At 36.1% G+C, this 27,347-nt stretch overlaps 2 protein-coding genes across 2 annotated transcripts in view; one reads left to right on the top strand and one right to left on the bottom strand.

Annotated features, from left to right (window-relative positions):
* The window catches only part of LOC127850339 (zinc finger protein aebp2-like), an 87,624-nt gene extending 64,421 nt beyond the window's left edge, over positions 1 to 23,203 (top strand). Inside the window, exons 4-6 of the mRNA XM_052383316.1 lie at positions 4,138 to 4,262; positions 10,290 to 10,357; positions 15,104 to 23,203. Coding sequence (XP_052239276.1) covers positions 4,138 to 4,262; positions 10,290 to 10,357; positions 15,104 to 15,251 — 341 coding nt within the window. The 3' untranslated portion in view covers positions 15,252 to 23,203. The remainder of the gene's footprint in view (positions 1 to 4,137; positions 4,263 to 10,289; positions 10,358 to 15,103) is intronic.
* A 1,224-nt stretch (positions 23,204 to 24,427) lies between these two features.
* LOC127850340 (uncharacterized) lies at positions 24,428 to 26,809 on the bottom strand. Its single transcript, XM_052383317.1, has 2 exons — positions 26,624 to 26,809; positions 24,428 to 26,353 (listed from the first exon to the last, which is right to left on the bottom strand). Exon 2 carries the CDS (start codon positions 26,094 to 26,096, stop codon positions 24,813 to 24,815), a length of 1,284 nt encoding a protein of 427 aa, XP_052239277.1. The 5' UTR covers positions 26,097 to 26,353; positions 26,624 to 26,809; the 3' UTR covers positions 24,428 to 24,812.
* Between the last annotated feature and the right edge of the window lie 538 nt (positions 26,810 to 27,347).

The following is a 27,347-nucleotide window of genomic DNA, read 5'->3' as shown; positions in this document are numbered from 1 at the left end:
ATTATAGGCAGTGATTTGGGAGTGAAGGATACCTTTTGAGCTTGGGAGTTGGGCCAAATTTCGGCCAAAAATTTACCCAAAAAAAATACATGGTACAGCTGATCTTCTCATGCTTTAAGTTGGACAGTTGTAAGTTACTTACCGTCTGGATATGAAATAATGTTAAAGAAATGGAAAAAAACTTTAAACACTGGACTCATTTGAATGTTCCCATACATATACTTTATATACCAAACGGAAGAAGATACAATCACATAGTATTACACTTTGTTTCTAATCTATAAGAATTCAACACAATAAAAAAGAAGCAAATGTAGTGGAAGGTGAATGTAATTTAGTTAATGTATTTTATACCAGTACATGACATTGTACTACTGTCACCTTTTGGTCTAATTAAGGGTTTGTTATCTGTCTTACATTTTACAATCTGGCATCTCAATGGTATGTACAGTCAATATGATTTTGCTATGGCTTACATACAACAGATGTATTACCTAAGTGACAATGCTCGTATTTGCTAAACCATGATTAACAAGTGGAAAAAATCCCCTAATGTTTTGTTTTTAGACAATATTATTTCCTGTAAGAAAACTGCAGGCAGCATCATTAAAAGTGTATCAGCATGTAAATTGCATATCTTGCAATATAAATAACTGCTATCATGGTAATCAATCCTTTAAGCTTGACCTTTGTGATTATGGAATGTAATATAAACTGTGACACTTTTGAATGTTGTCTTATTGCTTGACTGATGAAAATGTGAAGATTTATAATATAATGAAACTGAACTGCTGATAATAAAATGTTCCTACAAATTATAGTGAATGAGTTATTTTTACACATACATTACTTGCCATTGAACATTGATTTCATCACAAGGCTCCTTAAGTTCAAGGATTCCTGTTATTGTTTATCACTCATGATAATAGGGGTGCTTTTAAGTGTCCATTGTGACACAAATCTTAAATCATGTGATGGAACAAAGAAACTCAACTTTCCTTTGTCGAATTGTTTTTTTTTTTATCGTTGCAAATTTTGCATGGTTAGTGCAGTCAAGTGTTCAAGGATAACAAATATACATATTCTTTGTTTGTTGTGTTTTGCCATACCTAATGGGCTGCTGTATGAATACACATTGGCTGATGAAGACTAATGATTGGTTAAGAGTCTCATAACATTTGTCCAATCAATGCAATGCAATATTTTTATGCCCCTCTTCGAAGAAGAGGGGGTATATTGCTTTGCACATGTCGGTCGGTCTGTCTGTCGGTACGTCCACCAGGTGGTTTCCGGATGATAACTCAAGAACGCTTAAGCCTAGGATCATGAAACTTGATAGGTAGATAGATCATGACTCGCAGATGACCCCTATTGATTTTGAGGTCACTAGGTCAAAGGTCAAGGTCATGGTGACCCGAAATAGTAAAATGGTTTCCGGATAACTCAAGAACGCATATGCCTAGGATCATGAAACTTCATAGGTAGATTGATCATGACTTGCAGATGACCCCTATTGATTTTAAGGTCAAAGGTCAAGGTCACGGTGACCCAAAATAGTAAAATGGTTTCCAGATGATAACTCAAGAACGCATACGCCTAGGATCATGAAACTTCATAGGTAGATAGATCATGACTCGCAGATGACCCCTATTGATTTTGAGGTCAGTAGGTCAAAGGTCAAGGTGACCCGAAATAGTAAAATGGTTTCCGGATGATAACTCAAGAACACATATGCCGAGGATCATGAAACTTAATGGGTAGATTGATCATGACTCGCAGATGACCCCTATTGATTTTGAGGTCACTAGGTCAAAGGTCAAGGTGACCCGAAATAGTTAAATGGTTTCCGGATGATAACTGAAGAACGCTTATTCCTAGGATCATGAAACTTGATAGGTAGATTGATCATGACTCGCAGATGACCCCTATTGATTTTCAGGTCACTAGGTCAAAGGTCAAGGTCATGGTGATCCAAAATAGTAAAATGGTTTCCGAATGATAACACAAGAACGCTTTTGCCTAGGATCATGAAACTTCATAGGTACATTGATCATGACTGGCAGATGACCCCTATTGATTTTCAGGTCACTAGGTCAAAGGTCAAGGTCACAGTGACAAAAAACGTATTCACACAATGGCTGCCACTACAACGGACAGCCCATATGGGGGGCATGCATGTTTTACAAACAGCCCTTGTGTTTAAAGAAACTTGTTTCAGTTGTGTTGGTGTGTTCTGGTGTTACATTAATTTTATGGTTACAAATCTTCAGCAGAAATATTTTTAAAAATCTTTGAAATTGTTTAATCAGCTCAGTTTATTGCATGCATTTGAATTTTACATGTAGGTGATAACTCTATACCAGAAGTTGAAAATATCTTTAGAATTAAAAAAATATAACACTATATTAGTGTTAAATACAGATAAGTTTATTTAGCGAGGCTAATAGAAAGCCTGAGCTTGAGCCTTGACTCGTCGTTGTGATTGTGTGCAGTGAAAATAAACTTATCATGTAAACATACAAAAATGATGTTATTGTTCCGTGCATAACAGCTTTATCTCTGCAATTTTAAAATAAAGCTTTAAGTATACTCCTGGGTTTATTTCAAGAAGGCATTCCTGATGATGGCTTAAAAAGGCATAAACATTTGCTATGCTTACTCCTTTGACATGTGCTTTTATATATAGAAGTATGGGTATCAATTTGCAAAAAGAAAGTTCATAACTTAAATATTGAGTAACATCTTCTCTAGTGGAAAACCTGCACTGCAAAATCATGAGATTTCATACATTTATATTTGTCTTTTATTTGATGACATATTATTGGATAACTTGGTGTTTCATTCCAAGAAATGTTATTATGAACGTACATTTAATTCATTTTTGAGTAAGTCAAGATAAAATGTTCATTTAAATTGATTTATAGCCTTTAAACCAGTTTCCAATCTTATTAATTAAAAAAAAATATTTCAACATTTTACAAGTAACTACAATGTTGTAAATACATGTATTAGGTGAAATGAAATTGACATAGGCTTGGCTGTGTTGCTTACTGAGACACTTTGATGTCCTTTTTAAGTACAACAAGATCTTGTTGTCTTTTAAAACTTTCATTTTTAACCTTTTATTAGAGTTTTCAGTAATAACCTCCCTATTAAAAGATTGACATTTTAATTTCACCTCTGCAACATTGACAAGTTTTGTGAGATTATAGCATTGGAATACAATTTAAAGGCATTTTCGAAATTAAGAACTTTTTTCCTGAAACAAATGTTGTGTTACCAATACCGGTATTTGTGTCCTGAACATGATCCATATCTAAGGAGGCATTTTATGAGAATTCTGACCCACTGTAGAGGTTGTTGCTGACCATGTGCCGACAAGCTCTATTTGTAAGCCAGATGTCTGCGGAATTGGGACTAGTGAGTACAATATAAACAGTGAGAACTAGCCAGTTGAAATGCTGAAAACTTAATTATCCCTAGAAAAGATTAATTTATTGCTTGGGTACAAGTGGTTCCCCATCATGACATACAGTGTAGCTCAGATATTTGGTGTTGATAATTGACGTTTGGAAGTTGTTTGTTTTGAACTAATATATCCAATCACAAAATCGCTTGAACACTAGATTGTGTATGATGCGAAATTCAATTCCCATTTTATGATGGTATTTTGACCGATGACAATGCATGTAGTATATTGGCTTTGATTTGTATTGGATAATATTTGATAAATAATAAGGCTAAGATTATGAGGTTTGTCTTCATGATCCAAAGCTGTTGGTTTCTTCAAGCTATCAGCTGATTTCCTACCTTTGGATGTCAAAATAATTTTACAAAATAGATCTTGCTGGATCTATGTACAAATCAAGAGTTTAGTTGCATTCTGAAAGGTTGGTAGGGCATTTTCCTCCCCTGAGGTGGTTCTTAAATCATACCCCTTTAGCTACTAAAGTTCTCAATCTTTATGTACATAGTCCCAGCGCAAAATATTGACCATTGAAAAATGTGTTATGTATGAAATTTACATTTCATTGATTGATATTTCAAACTAAATAGTCTGACATTCATAATGTTGAGAGTCATGAATCAGAATGCTTAGTTTCTTCACTTTTTAATTCCCTCATTTCTTGCTTTCAGTTAAAACGGAGGACTATTTCGATACGGGCTCAATGGAACAACTGCAACAACAGCTGAACCTCATGTCAGAGGCCACTCAGATCGATCTCAACGGTTCAAACAACACCGTGACATTCCATAGTTCTGTAAGTACACAGTGACATTCCATAGTTTTGTAAGTACACAGTGACATTCCATAGTTCTGTAAGTACACTGTGACATTCCATCGTTTTGTAAGAACACCGTGACATTCCATAGTGTTGTAAGTACACAGTTACATTCCATAGTTCTGTATAGTACACTTCTGTAAGTACACTGTGACATTCCATAGTTCTGTAAGTACACAGTGACATTCCATAGTGTTGTTAGTACACAGTGAATTTCCATAGTTCTGTTAAGTACACTTCTGTAAGTACACTGTGACATTCCATAGTTCTATAAGTACACTTCTGTAAGTACACTGTGACATTCCATAGTTCTGTAAGTACACTTCTGTAAGTACACAGTGACATTCCATAGTTCTGTAAGTACACTTCTGTAAGTACACAGTGACATTCCATAGTTCTGTAAGTACACTTCTGTAAGTACACAGTGACAAACATATTGCTGTAAGTACACTTCTGTAAGAACACAGTGACATTCCATAGTTCTGTTAAGTACACTTCTGTAAGTACACAGTGACATTCCATAGTTCTGTTAAGTACACTTCTGTAAGTACACTGTGACATTCCATAGTTCTGTAAGAACACTTCTGTAAGTACACAGTGACATTCCATAGTTCTGTAAGTACACTTCTGTAAGAACACAGTGACATTCCATAGTTCTGTTAAGTACACTTCTGTAAGTACACAGTGACATTCCATAGTTCTGTTAAGTACACTTCTGTAAGTACACAGTGACATTCCATAGTTCTGTTAAGTACACTTCTGTAAGTACACTGTGACATTCCATAGTTCTGTAAGAACACTTCTGTAAGTACACAGTGACATTCCATAGTTCTGTAAGTACACTTCTGTAAGTACACAGTGACATTCCATAGTTCTGTAAGTACACTTCTGTAAGTGCACAGTGACATTCCATAGTTCTGTAAGTACACTTCTGTAAGTACACAGTGACAAACATATTGCTGTAAGTACACTTCTGTAAGTACACAGTGACATTCCATAGTTCTGTAAGTACACTTCTGTAAGTACACAGTGACAAACATATTGCTGTAAGTACACTTCTGTAAGTACACAGTGACATTCCATAGTTCTGTAAGTACACTTCTGTAAGTACTGTGTGACATTCCATAGTTTTGAAAGTACACAGTGACATTACATAGTTTTGTAAGTACACTTCTGTAAGTACACAGTGACATTCCATAGTTCTGTAAGTACACTTCTGTAAGTACTGTGTGACATTCCATAGTTTTGTAAGTACACAGTGACATTACATAGTTTTGTAAGTACACAGTGACATTCCATAGTTCCCAGGCTTCATACTTGTCCTGAGGGTCTATATTTAAGGTATACAGTGGTTTGTTTTCGGGTCCTTTTGAATTGGAAAAATTCGCATCATTTTGACTCAATTTGGAAATTAGTATTGTTCATTGTTTGCTAAGAAGTACTGTTAATTGAAAATAAAAGTTAAATTACTATTATATTCACTAAGGTTTTACTTATAGAGCTGGAATTGAGATGAATTAAATGTTGAGACTTATTGAAACAAAAATGTTGTGTTTTTAGCTCACCTGAGCCCAAAGTGCTCATGGTGAGCTTTTGTGATCGCCTTTTGTCCGTCGTCCGTCGTCAACATTTTGTCTTGTGAACACTCTAGAGGCCATATTTATTGTCTGATCTTCATGAAATTTAGTCAGAACATTTGTCCCATTGATACCTCGACTGAGTTCGAAACTGGGTCAAGCTGGGTCAAAAACTAGGTCACTAGGTCAAAAAAAGAAAAACCTTGTGATAACGGTAGAAGTCACATTTGATGCCCAATCTTCATGTAACTTTGTCAAAATGTTTGTCTAAATAATATGTTGGTCGAGTTCAAAAATGGTTCTGGTCCGTTGAAAAACATGGCCGCCAGGGGGCGGGGCAGTATTCCTTATATGGCTATAGAGAAACCTTGTGAACACTCTAGAAGTCACAATTATTGCCCAATCATCATGAAACTTAGTCAAAACATTGGTTTCATTGATATCTCGGACAAGTTTGAAAATGGTCAAGATCAGTGAAAAAACATGGCCGCCAGTGGGCGGGGCAGTTTTCGTTATATGGCTATAGTAAAACCTTGTTAACACTCTAGATGCCACATTTATTGTCCAATCTTCATGAAATTTGGTCAGAAGATTGGTCTGTATGATATCTTGGATGAGTTCGAAAATGGTTACGTTTGCTTGAAAAACATGGCTGCCAAGGGGCGGGGCATTTTTCCTCATATGGCTATAGTAAAACCTTGTGAACACTCTAGATGCCACATTTATTGTCAGATCTTCATGAAATTTGGTCAGAAGATTGGTCTCAATGATATGTTGGATGAGTTCGAAAATGGTTACGTTTGCTTGAAAAACATGGCTTCCAAGGGGCGGGGCATTTTTACTTATATCAGGGTTTTTTTTTAGAGAAAGGGGAAGACGCTGGACGCTGGGTGAAAGGGGAAAAAAGAGTGCGAAAGAGACATATTAGGGGAAAAAATAAAAACTGTTCATTTCAATGTCTATAACTCATCAAAAGAGGCTTGTCTCTGTCCTTTTTTTTTCTTAAACACATTTAACACGTATTAAAGTCAAAGTCCTTAATTAAGTTGCAGGTGTAGATCGTATTATGGGAAATGTTTTCAACTATATTTCTGTACTGGGGCCGGGTGACGATGTCAATTTTGTGATTTCAATTTCATGATGAATGGGTTGACGATCTTGATCTGCTTCAGTATTGGAAGGGAAAGGAGCGGCAACTGCCGATTGTCTACTTTCACTTTCACAATGTTCGATGTTGATTACCTCAGAATCCTGCTGGGTTATAACGGTTTTCGATGACTCTTTCTTAAAAAATGCCTCGATGCGTTCAGTATCTTCCGAGTCCAATTGTTTTATTTTGTTTGTGTAAGAACGCCAATTGTGAGACATTTTTTACTGTTTGCACGTTTATATCTTGGCTTGCACATAGCCCGGATGAAAATTCGACTGGTTTCCGGTAATTTATTGATGAAACACCCTTCTCGCACAAGACCGGTATCCAGTAAAATAGTCACATGATTATAACGATTAGTTGCCCAGTTTACATGACGTAAGTTAAGAGCTATATTAAGAATAACTGGGATTCCCAGATTTTTTGTGTTCGTCTGGAGAGAGAGAGAAAGATCGTTGTACATGGTGCAAATTGGATAATTGTCGAATGCCCAAAGGAAAAATAAACATTTCTTTAAGAGAAAATATTATATTTTGGTGAAAAATGATATTTTTGGTGGGGAAATTGTATTTTGAGGGGGAAAAATCTGGTAGGGGAAGACGCCGAATATCGGCGTCACTTTCTTAGTAAAAAAAACCCCTGTATATGGCTATATACATGTATGGCTATAGTAAAATCTTGTTAACACTCTAGAGGCCACATTTATTGTCCGATCTTCATGAAACTTGGTCAGAAGAATCATCCCGATAATATCTTGGACAACTTAAAAAATGATGCCGTTTGGTTGAAAAACATGGCCGCCAGGGAGCGGGGCATTTTTCCTTATATGGCTATAGTAAAACCTTGTTAACACTCTAGAGGCCACATTTATTTTCCGATCTTCATGAAACTTGGTCAGAAGATTTGTCCTAATGATATCTTGAATGAGTTTGAAAATGGTTTCGGTTGCTTAAAAAACATGGCCACCAGGGGGCAGGGCATTTTTCTTTATATGGCTATTTATCATGCTTTTGTAAAACCTTGTTAACACTTTAGAGGTCACATTTATTGTCCGATCATCATGAAACTTGGTCAGATGATTTGTCCCAATGATATCTTGGATGAGTTCTAAAATGGTTCTGGTTGGTGGAAAAACATGGCCCCCAAGCGGGCGTGGCATTTTTCCTTATATAGCTATAGTTTAACCTTGTTAACACTCTAGAAGCTGTATTTATTGTACGATCATCATGAAACTTTGTCAGAAGATTTGTCCCAATGATATTTTGGACAAGTTCGAAAATGGTTCCAGTTGCTTGAAAAACATGGCCACCAGTAGGCGGGGCATTTTTCCTTATAATTATGGACTTATGAATCTTCATGAAACTTTGTAAGTATATTTGTTTAAATGATATCTTGGATGTGTATGAAAATGGTTCTGGTCTGTTGAAAAACGTGGCTGCCAGGGTGTTCACTAGTCATGAAAGTTGGTTAGAACATTTTGTTCTAATGACATCTTGGGCTGCACAGAACAGGTCAGTTCCTTTGAATCTCAGGTGAGCGACTTTGGGCCTTTCAGGCCCTTCTGTTTTTTGAAAATCTTCAATTGGGATTTTCAGGTCCCATTCAGGAAAAATATATACTAATTTCCATTGTGAATGGGTCCCCCTACAGGACCCTAATTTGAATGAAAAAAGCACACTGGTACATTTATGAGGCCAAGGCCCATCATTTTAACAGACATTTTCCTATTTTAATACGTTACAATTACTTGTATAAAATATCTCGGTTACTAGTACAAACATTTAATGTCAGATCTGCAAGCATGTTTTATGAATGATTATCATGTAGGGTCATTGACCTACCACTGACAGAGCCATAGCAATATATGAGTTCAATGTGCTCTGACAGCTCTTGTTAACATCATGTTGACATACTGTGACATTCTATGGTTCTTAAAGTACTCGTATTTAAATGCTACATGCTATAACCATATGTAGATTTGTCTTGAGCTCAAACATCCTTCAACAAGTAATGTATGGAATATAATGTTTTACTTCTATTATAATATTGTAATTGCATTGTGATTTATGGAGTTAATGTGCTGCAATATGTAAATGCTATTCAAGGGAGGTAATCCAATTAAATTTCTTTTTGTTTAGCATTACCAGTCATCTCCCTTAGAAAAATCAGTGTACATGCCATACTGGTTTCTACATGTATGTTTTAAATCTTTGCTCCATTGTCTTTTGTTATAGTTTACTAGTGTTGCAAACACAAAATGTTAAAGTCTCTCTCAAAACATTCTTTTGTTTTAATTTGTTTTAATAAAACAACAATGTAAAAAATCATTCTGGTCTATTTCTTTTTAATGCAATAATAAATCTAGTACATGACAAGGACGTTTGGCAACTCCACGTCAGACACAAATCTGACTGAGTAGCAAGATGAAGGCAACAGTTTCTCAATTACAGCCATGTTCCATAAGAAGTAAGTCATATGTTTAACCGCTCTTAAGTCAGGGGGTATGAAATTGGCCATTTTTCGATATGTTCACTTTATAAGTCAGGTCAAAATTACAAGAATATAGGAAAATGATAATCTGGGTCAGTAAAATTGCATCCACATCTAATTTACTATTCTATTGTCAACTAAAAACCTATTGCTATTGCGCATCTAAATCACTGTAGATCAAATTCCTCTATTCCAAAATATAATTGTGCCGTGCTCTGTGAAGTGGGTTTAATGCATGTGCGTAAAGTGTCGTCATAGATAAGCCTGTGCAGTTAGGTCAGGCTAATCAGGGACAACACTTTCCGCCTAAACTCAAATTTTGCTAAGCAGAAACTTTCTTGAAACGAAAAATATCATAAAAGCAGAAAGTGTTGTCCCTGATTAGCCTGTTTGGACTGCACTGGCTAATCTGGACAACACTACGCACATGCATTAATTCCCTTTTTTACAGAGCACGGCTTAAATATAATTCTTATGTCCAATGTATATTAACAGAGGTATGGTTGTTGTTATGTTTCAGGTGATTCTTATGTCCAATGAATATCAACAGAGGTATGGTTGTTGTTATGTTTCAGGTGATTCTTATGTCCAATGAATATCAACAGAGGTATGGTTGTTGTTATGTTTAAGGTGATTCTTATGTCCAATGAATATCAACAGAGGTATGGCTGTTATGTTTCAGGTGATTCTTGTGTCCAATGAATATCCACAGAGGTATGGCTGTTATGTTTTAGGTGATTCTTATGTCCAATGAATATCACCAGAGGTATAGTTGTTTTTATGTTTCAGGTGATTGCACGACGGAAGGATGCTTCAGGGAAAGCTCAATTTCTTTTACACTGGACACCCGAAGATGTGTATGTTCTGATTATTATACAAACGTTTTTTTCTCAATAAAAAAAATAATTACGGAGGATAATTATAAGTGTGGTGGTAACACAGAAATTTTTTAGAGGCAATTACAATTGTGGAATTATCTGTTTTGACCACTGCAGAATTAAATGTAGATTTGTTCTACCCTCCAAACAATATAAAGAAACATAAAGATGTCACCCATTACCGCCTTTCTGTCCTTTCTTGCATTCTTGTCTAGGTCTGTAGGTCTAAAGACAGAATTGGTGTTTTGTACAGTTATGAAAATAATACGAGGAGTACTTATGTAATACCAGTGATAATTCTTTTTAGCTCACCTGAGCATGTTGTGCGCATGGTGATCTTTTGTGATCGCCTTTTGTCCGTCGTGCGGGGTCAACATTTGAGTTAACACTCTAGAGGCTACATTTATTGTCCAATCTTCATGAAATTTGGTCAGAAGATTGGCCTCAATGATCTTGAATGAGTTTGAAAATGCTTATGTTTGATTGAAAAACATGGCTGCCAAGTGGCGGGGCATTTTTCCTTATATGGCAATATATGGCTATAGTGAAACCTTGTTAACACTTTAGAGGCCACATTTATTGTCCGATCTTCATGAAACTTGATCAGAAGATTTGTCCCAATAATATCTTGGACGAGTTCGAAAACGTTGCCAGTTGGTTGAAAAACATGGCCGCCAAGGGGCGGGGCATTTTTCCATATATAGCTATAGTAAAACCTTGTTAACACTCTAGAAGCCACATTTATTGTCCAATCTTCATGAAATTTGGTCAGAAGATGGGTCTCAACGATATCTTTGATAAGTTTGAAAATGGTAACGTTTGCTTGAAAAACATGGCTGCCAAGTGGCGGGGCATTTTTGCTTATATGGCTTTATATGGCTATAGTAAAACCTTGTTAACATTCTTGAGGCCACATTTATTGTCAGATCTTCATGCAACGTGGTCAGACGATTCTTCTCAATAATATCTTGAACGAGTTCGAAAATGATGCCAGTTGGTTGATGGCGGCCAGTGGGCGGGTCATTTATCCTTATATGGCTATAGTAAAACCTTGTTAACACTCTAGAGGCCACATTTATTTTCCAATCATCATGAAACTTGGTCACAAAATTTACCTCAATGATATCTTGGACAAGTTCGAAAATGGTTCTGGTTAATTTAAAAACATAGCCACCAAGGGGCGGGGCATTTTTCCTTATATGGCTATATATGGCTTTAGTAAAACCTTGTTAACACTCTAGAGGACACATTTATTGTCCAATCTTCATGAAACTTCGTCAGAAGGTTCATCCCAATAATATCTTGGATGAGTTCGAAAATGGTACCGGTTGGTTGAAAAACATGGCTGCCAAGGGGGCGGGACAATTTTCCTTATATAGCTATGAAATTTGGTCAGAAGATTGGTCTCAATGATATCTTGGATGAGTTTGAAAATGGTTACGTTTGATTCAAAAACATAACTGCCAAGGAGTGGGGCATTTTTCCTTATATCAGGCTTTTTTCCCTCCATTTTGGGAATACGCCACACTGGAATTTTGGGAATTTCACGTCGTGAAAATCCCCATTTTGGGAAAAAAATATTCGCAAAATTGGCTCAATTGGGAAAAATTATCGCATGTAAATAGTGTTTCTTACATTTCAAAGAAGCCGTTAACTGGTAAATAACGACTATTTTGATAACTTATTATTACAATTTTACAAAGTATTATGAACATGTGAGATAAGTGCAGGCTTTTTAATCTGAATTTGGGGAAAAGGCCTGGCCTTTTTTGAGGTGAAAAAAATTGTGCGAAGCACTGGATTTTGAGGAAAATAAGGAAAGTCTTATATAATCATTAACATATTTTACAGTTTTTAAAACAAATTCAAGGCAACAGATAATTTAATTATGCAACACTTTCTATTTTCTACACCGGATCAGGTTAACTGATATATTTTAAGGTAATAAAAAAAAAAAAATTTTTTTTTTTTGGAATTGGGAATTTTTTTTCAATTGGGAAAAAACAACCAGATTTGCATTGGGAATGGGGCCGAATTTCGGACCCGTGGCATAGGGCGGAAAAAGCCTGTATATGGCTATATATGGCTATAGTAAAACCTTGTTAACCCTCTAGAGGCCACATTTATTGTCCGATCTTCATGAAACTTGGTCAGAAGATTCTTCCCAATAATATCTTGGACGAGTTAGAAAATGATGCCAGTTGGATGAAAAATATGACCGCGAGGGGGGGGGGGCATTTTTCCTTATATGGCGATAGTAAAGCCTTGTTAACACTTTAGAGGCCACATTTATTTTCCGATCATCATGAAACTTGGTCAGAAGATTTGTCCAAAGGATATATTCAACCTTCAAGAAACATGGTTGCGACATTGGTTCTTATGATATTTTGGGTTGCACAGAGAACAGGTCAGTTCCTTTGTATCTCAGGTGAGCGACTTTGGGCCTTTCAGGCCCTTTTGATAGCTCATTTGAGCACAATTTACTGATGGTGAGCTTTTGTGATCACCAGGTCCTTTTTGTCTGCCGTGCTTTGTTTGTTGTCAACATTTGCCTTGTTACAGGCCACATGTATTTCCAATCTTTATGAAGCATTGTCAGAACAGTTTTCCCAATCATGTCTAGGCTGCTTTTGGTACTGGTTCATGTGAGGTCAAAAGCTAAGTCAGATTAAATACTGAAATATGTTTTTTGCAGATTCTAGTGTCTATCATACAATGGTATAATGAAGCCAAGTTCTCTCCTCTGGGAGTTGCACTTCGATTTTTGAGAATTAATATTTAAAGAAAGTTTAACGAACTTACCAAACTTAATATGCATTTGACTCAATTTGTTTTAACTTATTTAGGGTTGTTTAGATTTTACACATACATTGCCATTTAATCTGTTTTAACATAAGACTGCTAGCTTACCTAAGCACAAAGTGCTCAAGGTGAGCTATTGTGATCACCCTATGTGCAGCGTTGTGCTCTGTGCGCTGTCAACGTTTAGCTCTCTATAGGCCACATTTGTCAACCAATCCTTATGGAACTTGGTCAGAATATTTATCTGTACAAATATCTAGGTGGAATTTGAATCTGTGTCACTTGCTTTTAAAATGAGGTCATGAGGTCAAACCTTACAAAGACTTGTTTGCCTTCTAAGCAGACACAATTATGGCATAATCTTGATGAAGCTTGGTCAGAATGTTTATCATTGGTAACCCAGACAAATCCTAGGAAAACCTTGTAAGCACTCTAGGCGCCACATATATGACGCAATCTTGATCAAGCTTTGTCAGAATGTTTATCTTGACATTTTTTAGCACAACGTGCTCATGGTGAGCTATTGTGATCGCCTTTGTCCGTCGTGCGTTGTGCGTCGTCAACATTTACCTTGTTAACACTCTAAAGGTCACATTTATTGTCCAATCTTCATGAAACTTGGTTAGAACATGTGTCTCAATAATATCTTGGAAGAGTTCGAAAATGGTTCCGGTTGGTTGAAAAACATGGCTGCCAGGGGGCGTGGCAGTTTTCCTGATATGGCTATAGTAAAACCTTGTTAACACTCTAGAAGTCACATTTTTAGTCCAATCTGCATGAAACTTGGTGGGAACATGTGTCCTAATAAAATCTTGGACAAGTTCAAAAATTGTTCCGGTTGGATGAAAAACATGGCCACCAAGGGGCGGGGCAGTTTTCCTAATATGGCTATAGTAAAACCTTGTTAACACTCTAGAAGTCACATTTATTGTCCAATCTTCATGAAACTTAGTCAGAACGTTTGTTATAATGATATCTTGAACGAGTTCGAAAAAGGTTCTGGTTGGTTGAAAAACATGGCTGCCAGGGGGCGTGGCAGTTTCCTAATATGGCTATAGTAAAACCTTGTTAACACTCTAGAAGTCACATTTTTAGTCCAATCTTCATGAAACTTGGTCAGAACATGTGTCCCAATAATATCTTGGATGAGTTCGAAAATGGTTCCAGTTGAATGAAAAACATGGCCGCCAGGGGGCGTGGCAGTTTACCTTATATGGCTTTAGTGTATAGTAAAACCTTGTTAACACTCTAGAAGTCACATTTATTGTCCAATCTTCATGAAACTTAGAACATTTTTTCTGACGATATCTTGGATGAGTTTGAAAATAGTTCTGGTCTGTTGAAAAACATGGCTGCCAGGGGGGGGGGGCAGTTTTCCTTATCAGGTGAGCGATCAGGGCCACCATGGCCCTCTTGTTTAAAGATAAATTCGAATCTGGGTCAATTATGTTATAAAATCAGGTCACAAGGTCAAAAAAAGCATTGTTACCACTCGAGAGGCCATAATTAGGACAAAAATCTTGATGACACTTGTCGAGAATATTTATCTTGACCATTTCAATACCATGTTTTAATGTGGTTTATGTGCAGTGAAAAAAATAGGTTACCAAGTTAAGACTTCAAACATTGGTGCACATTTAACACATGTGAGCGCTTAAGGGCCATCATGACTGTCCAATTTACTGATTTATTAATTTCAAATAAACATAATTCTGAATAACCTTGCATAACATTAGTTTTCAATTTGTTGATGTTTAAGCCGAGTGTGAAAAACAGTATCACACATGTACAATAGGAAGTTTGAACACATTCATGCCTTTTACAGTTACCACTTACATTTGCAAAACAAAATGAAAATTTAACCCTTTATGAATAAAGCCAGATCTGCAGCATTTCATTAATGAACATGATTCTATGTTGCAGTATACCAGACGAATGGGTGTTCGAATCTCAGGTGCCATTTTTACACATTCGAAGCATTCCCATAGGCCAGCTACCTCTCGATTCCGTTGTGAGCCTTCATCCATCGCTCTACCATCAACACAGACACAGAAAGCATCGCAGGAAATGACCAAATGTCCAAGGGATTCTCTCACCCTCCATCAAGAGTTTTAATCATTATAATGTAATTTATGTGCTCAGTTGTCACAACATTTTTATAGTCATTTTCATTTGTAGTGCATGTCATTTATCATCATTAAACCAATTTCCTCAAGTCATTTTGATATTTATTTAGTTTATATCATCAGTTGTCATGAAATGATATTTTTTCTGACCTTATAGTCCTGGAACTTTCCATCACATCTTATTTTTAAATGTTAGTCAAGCCGGTATTGTATAAAATGTAAACAAAATTATTTACGACGTACTATTGTTTTTAAGCTAAATCTCCTCTGTGTTTCTGTTGTAGCCTTGTTCAAAAACTTTATAATACTTTTTTTCTCATTTTTTTATTTCATTTTGGGATAGATGTATTTTTAGTTCATCTGAGCACATGGTGAGCTATTATGATCACCTTTTGTCTGTTGTCCATTGTCAACATTTGCGTTGTTAACACTCTAGAGGCCATATTTATTTCCGATCTTCATGAAACTTGGTCAGAAGAATTGTCCCAATGATATCTTGGACAAGTTTTGAAAATGGTTCAGGTTGGTTGACTGCTAAAGGGCAAGGCATTTTTCCTTGTGTAGCTATATTAAAACCTTGTTACCACTCTAGTTTTACATGGTAAAGATAAACATCAGAAAACTAGCATAATTATGTGTTGTTGCCTTTAGTTTTTAGACAATAAAATGTATTTTAATGTGAGTATAAATAATATGTAGGATGTTGTTGATATTTTCAACTCGTTGAACTAAATCAGGCTAATTACTGACGTTCTAGTCATTATGAAAATGTTTCCATGTCAATGTCAGGTATCTCTGTTGTGTTGCCCGTTTATCTCCTTCATTGGTCTGCTTTTATTGAACTCTAAGCTTTGCCCATCTATAAATGAAACATTTACACCACATTTTAAGTGAAATGTAAAATTCCTAAAACTTCCTCTGTACATAAAACTTAATTTACATTGAATATGAAATGTTAATTTCCTAAGTGCAAACTGTTAAATGAGTATTTGCAGTAAGTGTGGTCACTGATTTACATTCAACTTTGTTCCCAAAGGTCTTGCACTAATATTTTCTGTAGTGCAAGCCTTATTGGCTTCTCTCCTAATGGTATCATACATGGTATCACACATCACTGTCACCACAGATGTATAAAACACCATCTTTTGTTACTGGTCAATTTATGGTAACATGTCATGGGAATATTGGTCTTATTCCATATGTGGACAGCACAGCTCCAGACCAGCCAGCACATTAAGCTTTACTGTCAGCCTATGACACCACAGATCTTTTGGTGACTAAATAGCAGGGAAGCTTCTTACCAACCTTCACTTAACCCTTTACCTCTAAGATACGTATTTTTACGCATTTCAAGTCCCTTAGAAAGAAAGTTATATTTAATTAAAGACCTTTCTTACTAAATTCAAGTTTTAAGGGCTTCATTTGCAACCCTAAGATACTGATGAGCAGCAAGCAGCATATAACTTGAACAGGCTGCAAGTTACTCGCAGGCTGTTCTGGTTTTATGCTGTTTGCATACAGCCATTTTCACTTTGCCTCTGAGTGGGAAAGGCTTAATATGCAGGCTGTTCTTGAGCTATGCTGAGCCCATGTGGTGTCAGACACATTTTTGCAGCTCATCTGGTCCTTGTCATTTAGTCAATGTTATTGGGTCTTAGCTTATTGGCCTTTTCATGGTTACAGAATAGATATTTTGGATGTTTTCGAAGGTCTACCCAGTGAAGACACACATATAGCTCACCAATATTAACTTGGCTCTGACCTTTATACAGGAATAGATTACAGTACTGTTACAAGAAGTAAATAAGTTTCCATACTAGAAGCGAATGCAATAGGTCAAATGTTATCTTAACAAGTATACTGTAATGATCTCATTAATCTCGTAGAAAATGTGCAAGAATAAAACCGGCTACAAATAAAGTAAATAATCAATTCATGAAATTAATGCTTATGAAGTTCACAAGTGCCAGTTCAATGATGTCGGGCTATATGTCAGTAAAGAGGTTCATCAGATAGATTGGTACTTACGTCTTAAGGTGCATGGATGATAAGTGAATTTTAAGCAAGATTTGTGGCAGATTCTGGACATAATGTGAGAACATGTATCATGTATAATCTTACTATTATTTCTGTATATAGGTAGGTAAATAGACTTGACATAAAAGGTAGCCTCCATAATGGCTAAAATGTTCTGAAATAAGGTATGTTGCTGCATAATTTTGATTGGAGTTTTCCCTTCTTTGGAAGTTAAACTGTTACACTGTCAACAAATTAAAAGAATAATTTATTTATGAAATTGTATTTCTTTCTTTTTTCGAAGCAAGAATGGCTACACTGAGTAAAAAGATTAACTCAGAATAGTATCCATTCTTTACAGGAATCATTATGACCATGTGTAGTACAAATTGATCTCCATGTATATCTTAGGCATATTGTATGGGTATGATAGTTTGCAAAATTCACAAAGTATTGGTTGTAATTGATTAACAGGGGTCCCCCATTCAGTGATAGATGGGTCGAGTTTGAATGCAGTGTTTTGAAGTGTTTTTATTGTTTGCATGATTGAAACTTTGTTTTGTAAATCATGTGATAACAAAGTCAAAATATGGATGTACGTCTAGATAATGACTGCTTTTTTTCTAAATGAACATGTTAGTGGTTGTTAATGTTGGTATTTTCAATGTCATATCCACTGTGCAAAACCAGATTAATACTGATAATTTGTCCACTGCATTTCAAATGGCTGTTAATGAATAATATGGTTTCGATTAAACTATCATCTTAGTGTTTTGATTTATAAATTGATATAATGCATTAAATAATTATTTGAGATCATGTGAGACTACACATTCAAAGTGAAACGCAAACAACAGCATTAATTGATAATTATTCTACACATTAAATTGTTAGGTCCAAGTTATGACATACATTACTAACATTAGATAATGGGCCGTGCTCTGTGAAAAGGAAGTTGAATGCATGTGGGTAGTGTTGTCCCAGATTAGCCTGGGCAGTCTGCACAGCCTAATCAGGGACGACATTTTCCGCTTAAAATGTATTTTTTTCAAAGAAGAGACTATCTTTAAACAAACAATACCATAAAAGTGGAAAGTGTCGTCCCTGATTAGCATGTGCGGACTGCACAGGCTAATCAGGGACGACACTTTACGCACATGCATTAAACCCCGTTTTCACAGAGCGAGGCTCATGTTGTTTATTTATCCTTTAGATTATGTTACCTATTGTATAACTACATTTATAGTTCAAAATACATGCATATCTTCTTTGGTGTTTGCTGTTGATTATTTTAAATGAGAGTATTTATGTAGTTAAAGCATTTTGTTAAATTTTTTTTGTCTTTTTTCTGGCCAAGCGTTAAATTGTCACTGATGGCTGCCCATATTTTGGCAATTTTATAGGCTGTAAACATTTAGTGTACTGTAACCCTTGCCACGTTATTAAGGGATTCATAATTTTGATTTGAAATCCTTTTTTTAGTCTTCTTTGTGATAAATTTATTGTTACATGGTGTTTTTTGTGTACATATTTATTTAATTCTTCCACACTGGATTGATTAAAAAAAACTGTGTGTGGTTCATACATTACAATTATATACAATTTAAAAGTTACTCTTATACTAATATTAACAGGCATATTCAAGCCAGATGCTTGAAGATCAAAATTATATTGTAAAACCACCAATTAACCATGCAAAAACAAGTCTTAAACCTGAGATCAGAGCAGTAAAATATAGCTTTTATTTCAATGGTAAATATTTTTATGCTCCCCGAAATTTCGGCTGAGCATATCGTTGCCAGTTTGTCCTTCCTTACTTCCGTCACACTTTTGTTACAGTTTCTCAAAGCACCTTCAATACTTAACCGATCTCTTTCATATTTGGCATGTAGGTACCTTGCATTGACCTCTACCTTTTGATGAGGTTTGAGGTCACTGGGGTCAAGGTCACTGAGGCTAATAATAGATTTTTCCGTCACTCTTTTGTTACAGTTTCTCATAGCACCTTCAATACTTAACTGATCTCTTTCATATTTGGCATGCAGGTTCCTTGGATGGACCTCTACCTTTTAATGAGGTTTGAGGTCACTGGGGTCAAGGTCAGGGTCACTGAGGCTGATAATAGATTTTTCCGTCACTCTTTTGTTACAGTTTCTCATAGCACCTTCAATACTTAACCAATCTCTTTCATATTTGGCATGTAGGTACCTTGCATGGACCTCTACCTTTTGATGAGGTTTGAGGTCACTGGGGTCAAGGTCACTGAGGCTAATAATATATTTTTCCGGCACTCTTTTGTTTAAGGTGGTTATTAACACATTGATTGCAAAGCGCATCATCGGGGAGCATCCATAAGTTTCACATATATTCTTGTTATATCATGTAATAATCGACTTAATTTTCCTCATTAATCAACAAAGAATTCTTTCACTTAGTTAATGTTGCCTTAGTTTGGATTTCCCTACGCATCAGAGCATAAAATCATTATTTATTGAATATAAAAACAAGTTAAAATATTGTAATAAAATAACAAAAAAATGCCTTTTCCTTTTTATCATTGGCAGTAATTTGTAAACAACTTTCATGTAACAAATACGAGGCTAATGTACCACCTACAATTTTTCAGTGTTGGTACCTGAACCACAGGTGTGAGATTCTGTTGTCTTGATATTTGTTTATATGAATAACGGTGTGTTTTTATGTCTTTTGTTTGTTAATTGGTTTAACGGTTTTGTTAGATGTTGTATTACATTTAAGAAATAATTCATTCATAATTTCACATTTAAATGGTATTTAGTGATGGGTATTACATTTAGGTGTAATTCATTGATATATTTACAGATATAATTAATTGATGGATTTCCAGTTTGTATATAGTTCATGGATATATTTAAAAGTTGGGCCTAATGTTTTGTTTTATTTTGCATTCACATGTAATTCAAATGATAACAATGACTTGGTTGATCCAATTTTTAAAGTGGCAAACAAACATGTCGGTAATAATTAATTATTTATTATGTTATGGTTGTGAAAGAACAAAATATTTCAATAAAATTTAACAAACAAGATATTCATTCAGACAGCCTTTACTTTGGATGTCTGACCTATTTTGTTGTGGGCGACCATTAAAGCTAGAAAACACAATTTGAGCTGTCAAATAATCCATACACTGTTGGCTGACAAAACAAAAGGTTTTCTACTGCTGATACAGCCCAAAATTCATATTGAATGTTTGGACATTTGCTACTGTGTGCTGAAAGCTGACACCTACTGCCATCACTGTCACAAGCCTTTACCCATATCCTCGCATGTTCAGACGCCATTACCTCTTGAAAAGAATGATTATCAAAACTTCTTGTCACAATCCATTCAATCAGTATTGATTATGAATGTACTGCTATACGGATTTATGATTATATATTTGCCAACTCCGCTGCTGTTTGAGGTAAAAATGATACAAAGCCTTCCTCTTGGAAAATGGGGCTTAATGCATGTAATTAAAGTGAAGTCTGAGATCACCTATAGTGGTCTACACAGGCTAACAAGGGAGGATACTTTCTGACAAAATAAAATTTTATTAAGAAAATACTTCATTTAAACGAAGAATTTCATGAAAGCAGCAAGAGTTGTCCCTGATAAGCCTGTGCAGACGTACATTCATTAAGCCCCGTTTTCCTAGGGCACAGCTCACATTCATTATACTGTACTCAACATCAAATTATAACAGCGGACATTTTAGATATAATTATGTTAAATCGATATAAATTACCAGCATTTTTTCACCATTTGACCACTTAGAAAAGGGCAGCTTACTCTACCGGTATAAAGAATGTGAAACCATGTCTACATATGTTATTTAAGACGTTTTCTGTGTTGTGAAAATGTTTAAACTTGTATTTTTATGAAATTCTTAGCAATTTTTTATTAAATTGTCTTGTTTTCTGACAATTTTTGTAAAGTTGTTTAAAGCCATTTGTGTAACTTTCTCTTAACAACGTAGTAAAAGTTGTTTTCTAGACAAGAAGAAAATCATATTCAGAACTGCATCAGAAGGTCCAAAGCATATTAAGAAGATTGTTTAATTATGTTATTTCCAGTGCTGCAAGATTTTTCACATAAATTTATGATGATTGTTCAGGAGTAAATGCAATTTTTATTCTTTGCTGTATTAAAGCTATTATAGATCTTATTCAAATGTGTAATTATGTAAAATACTTGTAGTAATTGTGAATTTGTCTGCTGTTAAATGTTTATTTAAAATCTTGATATAGTAATTGTCCTATTTCATGTGCATTTGTAAATGAACCGTCATCGGTATGTGCTTGTATAAATGTGTATACTTTCCTGTTTGGATCGAGTTTTATTTATAAGATTGAAATGTTGGCTGTGCTATGTGAAAAGGGGGTTTAAGGCTTCTGCGTAAAGTGTTGTCCCAGATTAGCCTTTGCAGCTGGCACAGGGACGACACTTTCCACTTTTATATTTTTCGATGAAAGAAAATCTCTTCTAAGGAAAAAATGTAGTTTAGGCGGAAAGTGTTGTCAATGAATAGCCTGTGCAGACTGCACAGGCTAATCTGGGACAACACTTTATGCACATGCATTAAACCCACTTTTCTCAGAGCACAGCTCATGTTTTCTTGGATGCATATTCTGTACATAGGGTTAATACATGTTGTATGATTAGTCCATCCATCCCTCAACAAATCTAACCTGTGTTGTATAAGACTGTTATTGACAAACCAAACAAATATGATACTTACTTGTATGTAAAATGTACAGAATTGGATGTAACAACTAGGTTACTGCTTAGAGTTAAAATACATTTTTGTCCTGTGACTAATTTAATCTTCCGATATGAAAAAAAATGTATAAGTTGAGTTCATGTAGTCAAAGATGGAGCCACTAAGTTATTTTGGTAGTAGTATTTTGGTAATCCCCCCTTCCCCTCCCTTTGAAATGTATATTTGATATTAGCTGCGTAATGCAAAAAAGGGTCTTACATCATTTTTAGCCAGTGTAGCTATTCTGTCCACTATAAAGACACACAAGGCTCCATGGCTTCATATGGCATAAGACTCATTTTCATATGATGCTGGCCGTATTAAATATTATAGTACATGATTGTTTTGGTTAATGTTGTCATCTTAAATACGTGTATGCTATGCTAATTTTGTGTGTGGAATATAATGCACTTTGTCACATCTTTATTAATTTTGGCAATTTGTTACTTGCTTAAACAATATATGAATTTGTTGCTAATTCTGTTATATTTTGATATTTATTCTTCTTCTGCTAAGATGTTTTACCCCTTGATGTTTAATGTATATTTGTTAGTTCATTTGGCTTTGTAATATCTGCAGTATTTAACTCTGATGTATAATCACCCGTAAAACGGTGGCCAATGTATGTAATTATATTTTTGTCATGAAAGAGATACTTGTATATTTATTTATAAGAATTATTACATTGGCTAATTTGTTCAGGATTCCAAAATTATCTCTTTACCTCAGTGATTCACCATAATTAACAAAACCTTTTTTGCAAACTCTAAATTTTGTCTATATAGGCCGTTGTAAGTTTGATTGGGCATCTGTTTGTATGGCTGAAGATTGTCAAAGTGCCTAGCAACTTGTTGTTTAAAGAGGCATGAAATGCATGTAATATGCGTGCACAATTAACATGTACATGAATATATGCATCATGCTGTAGCAAATGTGTCCCCATATTTCAAATAGTCATGTAAACATAGTGGTCATCGTCCATATTTATTAACTCTCTTAACATGTGAGATTTGTGGACTTCTTTACAGATGCCGTCGATCTGTTCTTTAGATAGTTTTGTACAAACTTACAAAAATGAATAAAAATGAGAAGGACCAATTTGTGCTCTCTTTGTGGTTTATGCCCATTGTAAATATACATGGAAGCATTACAAGAACTGAAAGTGTTGAAGAGTAAATATTACTTTTGATTCATGCTTAGTCATTGTACTCATTATTAAAAAAAAATATCATCAAATGTCACATATTCATTTAAATCTCATATTTTCACTTGAACAATATTTCAAGGTAATATTTTCACTCAGAACAACTTAAGTTTACCCTTGGAAAATGAAAAATACAAGCATTGGCCCTATTGTTAACCCAAGCAGTGTTCAGGTTTTCTGGAGCCTGTTATATTAAACACGTTATAATAAAGTTGAGTTACAAGGCAATGTTTATGCCCCTGAAGGAGGGCATATAGTGATTGCACTGTCCGTCCGTCTGTTCGTCCATCTGTCTGTATCACTTATGCATTTAGGTTTCGAAAAATGCTTATGACTTCTATGTTGCTTCAGATGTAACCTTCATGTTTGGTATGTATGTGTAAATGGACAAGGCCTTTCCATACGCACACAAATTTAACCCCCTTGACCTTGAACTTGGGGTCCGCGTTTAGGTTTCGAAATCTGCGTTTAGGTTTTGAAAAAGCGTTTTTCGGGGGCATATGTCTTCAGATAGAGACAGCTTTTGTTTAATAATTACAATTGATAAGCCCCAACTAATAATGATAAGTTAATATCACTAATTCTATTTGTTGCATTTTATTTTTTCGCATGCCCTTTATTTCCGTTAGGTATTGATCATAGTGGCTTTTATGTGAGCTTAAAATAAAATTCATTCATAACTTACAAGTATGTCAAGATCTTGATAAGACATGGCCCAGGTATTGTATCAGGGAGTTTTCACAGCAACTTCAGTATAATCTCTTTCGAGGAAAACTGGGCCTTATGAATGTGCGTCAAGTGTCATCTCATATGAGCCTGTGCAGTCCTCACAGGCTTATCACATTCAGGGATTACAATTTCCATCTAAACTGGATTTTTATTTAGAAGAGACTACCTCAAAAAGACAAACCCAGATTTGTTTGCATAGGCTTATCGGGGAAGACGCTTATGCACATGCATTCTGCCCAGCTTTCACAGCAGTTTCAATTATTAATTCCACAACCAAGAGCACCACCAGTAATATTGCAAGTACAGCCAGCTTCTCATAGGTACGAATACTTGGAGTTAATGACCTGCATTCATTTTTGTGGAAAAATTGACCGGGTTACTCCACTGAATCATGTTCATACTTTAATATTGCAATGTTATATAACAAATTAACTAACAACTGGAAAATCGTAATAAACATGCCACTTGCTAGTGCATACATCGGTGTACGGTTGTAATAATAGTGTTCATAAAAAATCAACATGATTTGCATTATAAATATGTTTCAAAATCCCTACTTTCACACCTTTTAATATACTTCACATTTTTCACCAGTATTCTGTGCCTTCGAGTTTTGATCATGAGCCCGCGACCGATGTGTCAATCAACTAGGCGAGTGTGGTGTGAGTAGTGCACTATGTTATTGTACTGAATACAACATTCAATTTTGTGTCATAAACCACAAATACAATCGCGGTAAGTTTTATATTATAGGAAGTTCATTCTAAATAGCTTTTATATCGGTACGACAAATACGTTTGTCGGTGGGCACAAATAACGTGTGCTGGTAACAAAGTTCTCAACACGTGTTTGTAAGGCCCTGTATTTTTGCACCTCTTTCATAACTCTTTGGCGATTTAGTAACGTGTCCTCGTCTATAAACTGTGACCCTTCACTGGCATCACCGAAAGCGGAACTGCTGGGTTTGTTTATCGACGTCAAACTCAGTGTCGTCATGCTGCGTCTCATTGTTCCCGGAAGTTGCGTCACCGACAACGACGATCGTCTGTTCAGCATTTCCGGTGCTACAGACGCCCTCCGACACAGCAAGGCGTCTGCACTCGGACCAGACGACCGCCGCTGCATGTACGACGGATCCAGTGCGAACGGCGCCGATTCTCTGCGTTTCTTTTCCAGACGACGTTTCATGAGCGCGCAGGTCCCGTCCGTGTATTCGGTATGTTCAGTCTCCTTAATACTCTCGGTCTTTTCCCGTATCATTTCCTCCAGCGGTTTATGTTTCTTCGACATTTCCAACTTTTTACTCAAGCTCATTCTCTGGCGCAGCGTCTTTACCGCGCTGACCGTCTTTCTCACCTTATTCATATCCGGCACATAATCCTCATCTTCAGCAATAATTGCTTCGAGATCTTTTTCCTTCCTTAACTCTCTGAGACGCGCCATTTCGTCCGATTCCTGTTGCTGTTCTTTCTTTTTGGCAAGCGCTCTAAGAATCTCTGGCACCACCTGCGAAATCTTCTCGAATTCCTCTAAAACATACGCCCCAACAGAACTACTGCTAACCCCTGTTCGGAAATCCATGCCGTTGTCATTGGCCACGCATTCTTCGTGTTCTTCTGGTATCGTGGATTGCCTCGAAAACTGGTTTGGAATTGATACACGAGAACGCTCCCGAGGCGGCTGTATGAATGATGTACTTCTGGATATTAGCTGAGCATTTGGCGCCACTAGCTTTCTCGGAAGCGAGGCTGACTTGGATGCCCCTCTCTTGACGTCACCTATGACGTCGCGACCGTCATTTATTTTCTTGGCGAAAAAATTGTCATCCCTCGGTATTAAACCGGAGAGTATAGCCTCATTAATAGTTATTTGCTTCTTTCGACTCTTTCGCAACTCCTTTGTGACCTTCACTCGTTCCAGGTCAAGTTCGATCAGGCGCAGTCTCGCCTGCACTTTGAGATCTTGCAGACGACAGTCCAATAGTTGATCTTCCTTGTGATTAGTAAATAACATCTTCTCCAAGTGCTTTGGTGGACCGCGCTTTTTGCCTCCATGCATGGTCCCTTCTGTGTCTTTGGCACTCTCAAAATTTGGTTCTATACCTGTTCTAACAGCGCGTGCGTTTTGTTCGCAGGCTTACAACTATAGTTCGTCTATTTCTACGTGGGATTTTTGCAATGCCTATATCCAGACAGGAATATTTGTCTTCTTTTCTGAGTGAGGCTATTAGTATAGTTCGCGTCGTTCGATAGATTCTTTCTCACTTTCTGTGTGTTAGTAAAGCCGTTCGTTGTATTTTGGGAGGACGTTTGTGGCTGAAATAAAGAAAGCGACACGATGAAGACACTAATTAAAATGATTTAATAAACATGGGCAGCGTTTGTTGTTGGAACTTAAATTGACATAATATAAGCAAATAAAAAAACAACAGCTTGTGTCTGATTTTCTTTTTACTTTGTGACCGAGTCCTATTTCGTTTGTCAAACGTTGCACCCAGTTTATATGTAGATCGTATGTATATTGCATATAAACAAAACACGCGCATACATCCGTAAAATAATTGTATGGTAATTACAATTACTTACTTCACATCCAGCTGGAAAAACTTTGTTTCAAACGTCATCAATCCAACAGATTGCGTACACACTGGGTACATGGAAAACGCAATATAACCGGTTTATCCGAACGTCTGTAAAATCCGCTGATAGGACCACTTGGAGCGATTCCACTGACATTGGTGTTAGTACAACAATTAGACGTGTTTATTAAAAGCGTGAAACGTCTCCGTGGTGGTCCCTTAAAATACGTTACGCCCGGAGTCAGTTTGTTTAGAAATTGATAAATGAATTCCTCAACTTCGTTTGAGGCAAGCGTCTGAGGCCCGTCCTACAGCAGTAACCAGAGAACCTACTTGAAGCAGCATTTCATATATGACTGCAGTGCTCCAGCTAGGATTTTAAAAGGGCAAGGGTTTTTTTTTTGTCAAAAGGGCACTTTCGACGCGCAGTATTTTGTCAAAAGGGCACTTTCGAGCGCGCGGGCTTTTCTGGAATGTTCCTGTTGTATGTTAATTTACATGTAATTAATAAGTGTTAGAATATATTATTCCCATTATTATTAAACCATTTAAATATAATGTCTACAATGAGAAATAAATTAATTACTTGTACTGTAATAAGAGATTTATTGATTATTATATGTAAAAAAAAATTAAGGGCAGGAGGGGGGCCTAGGAAGGGCAGGGCGGAGGTTCGGGAGGGCAGGGCGGAGGTTCGGGAGGGCAGGGCGGAGGTTCGGGAGGGCAGGGCT

This window comes from Dreissena polymorpha, chromosome 11 (assembly GCF_020536995.1).
Source record: "Dreissena polymorpha isolate Duluth1 chromosome 11, UMN_Dpol_1.0, whole genome shotgun sequence".
Classification (NCBI taxonomy): domain Eukaryota; kingdom Metazoa; phylum Mollusca; class Bivalvia; order Myida; family Dreissenidae; genus Dreissena; species Dreissena polymorpha.
This window is presented reverse-complemented; position numbering and strand designations above follow the sequence as displayed.

Bases quoted from the DNA above. Each gene is read 5' to 3' on its own strand.
- LOC127850340 (XM_052383317.1), bottom strand. From the start codon at position 26,096: ATGCATGGAGGCAAAAAGCGCGGTCCACCAAAGCACTTGGAGAAGATG.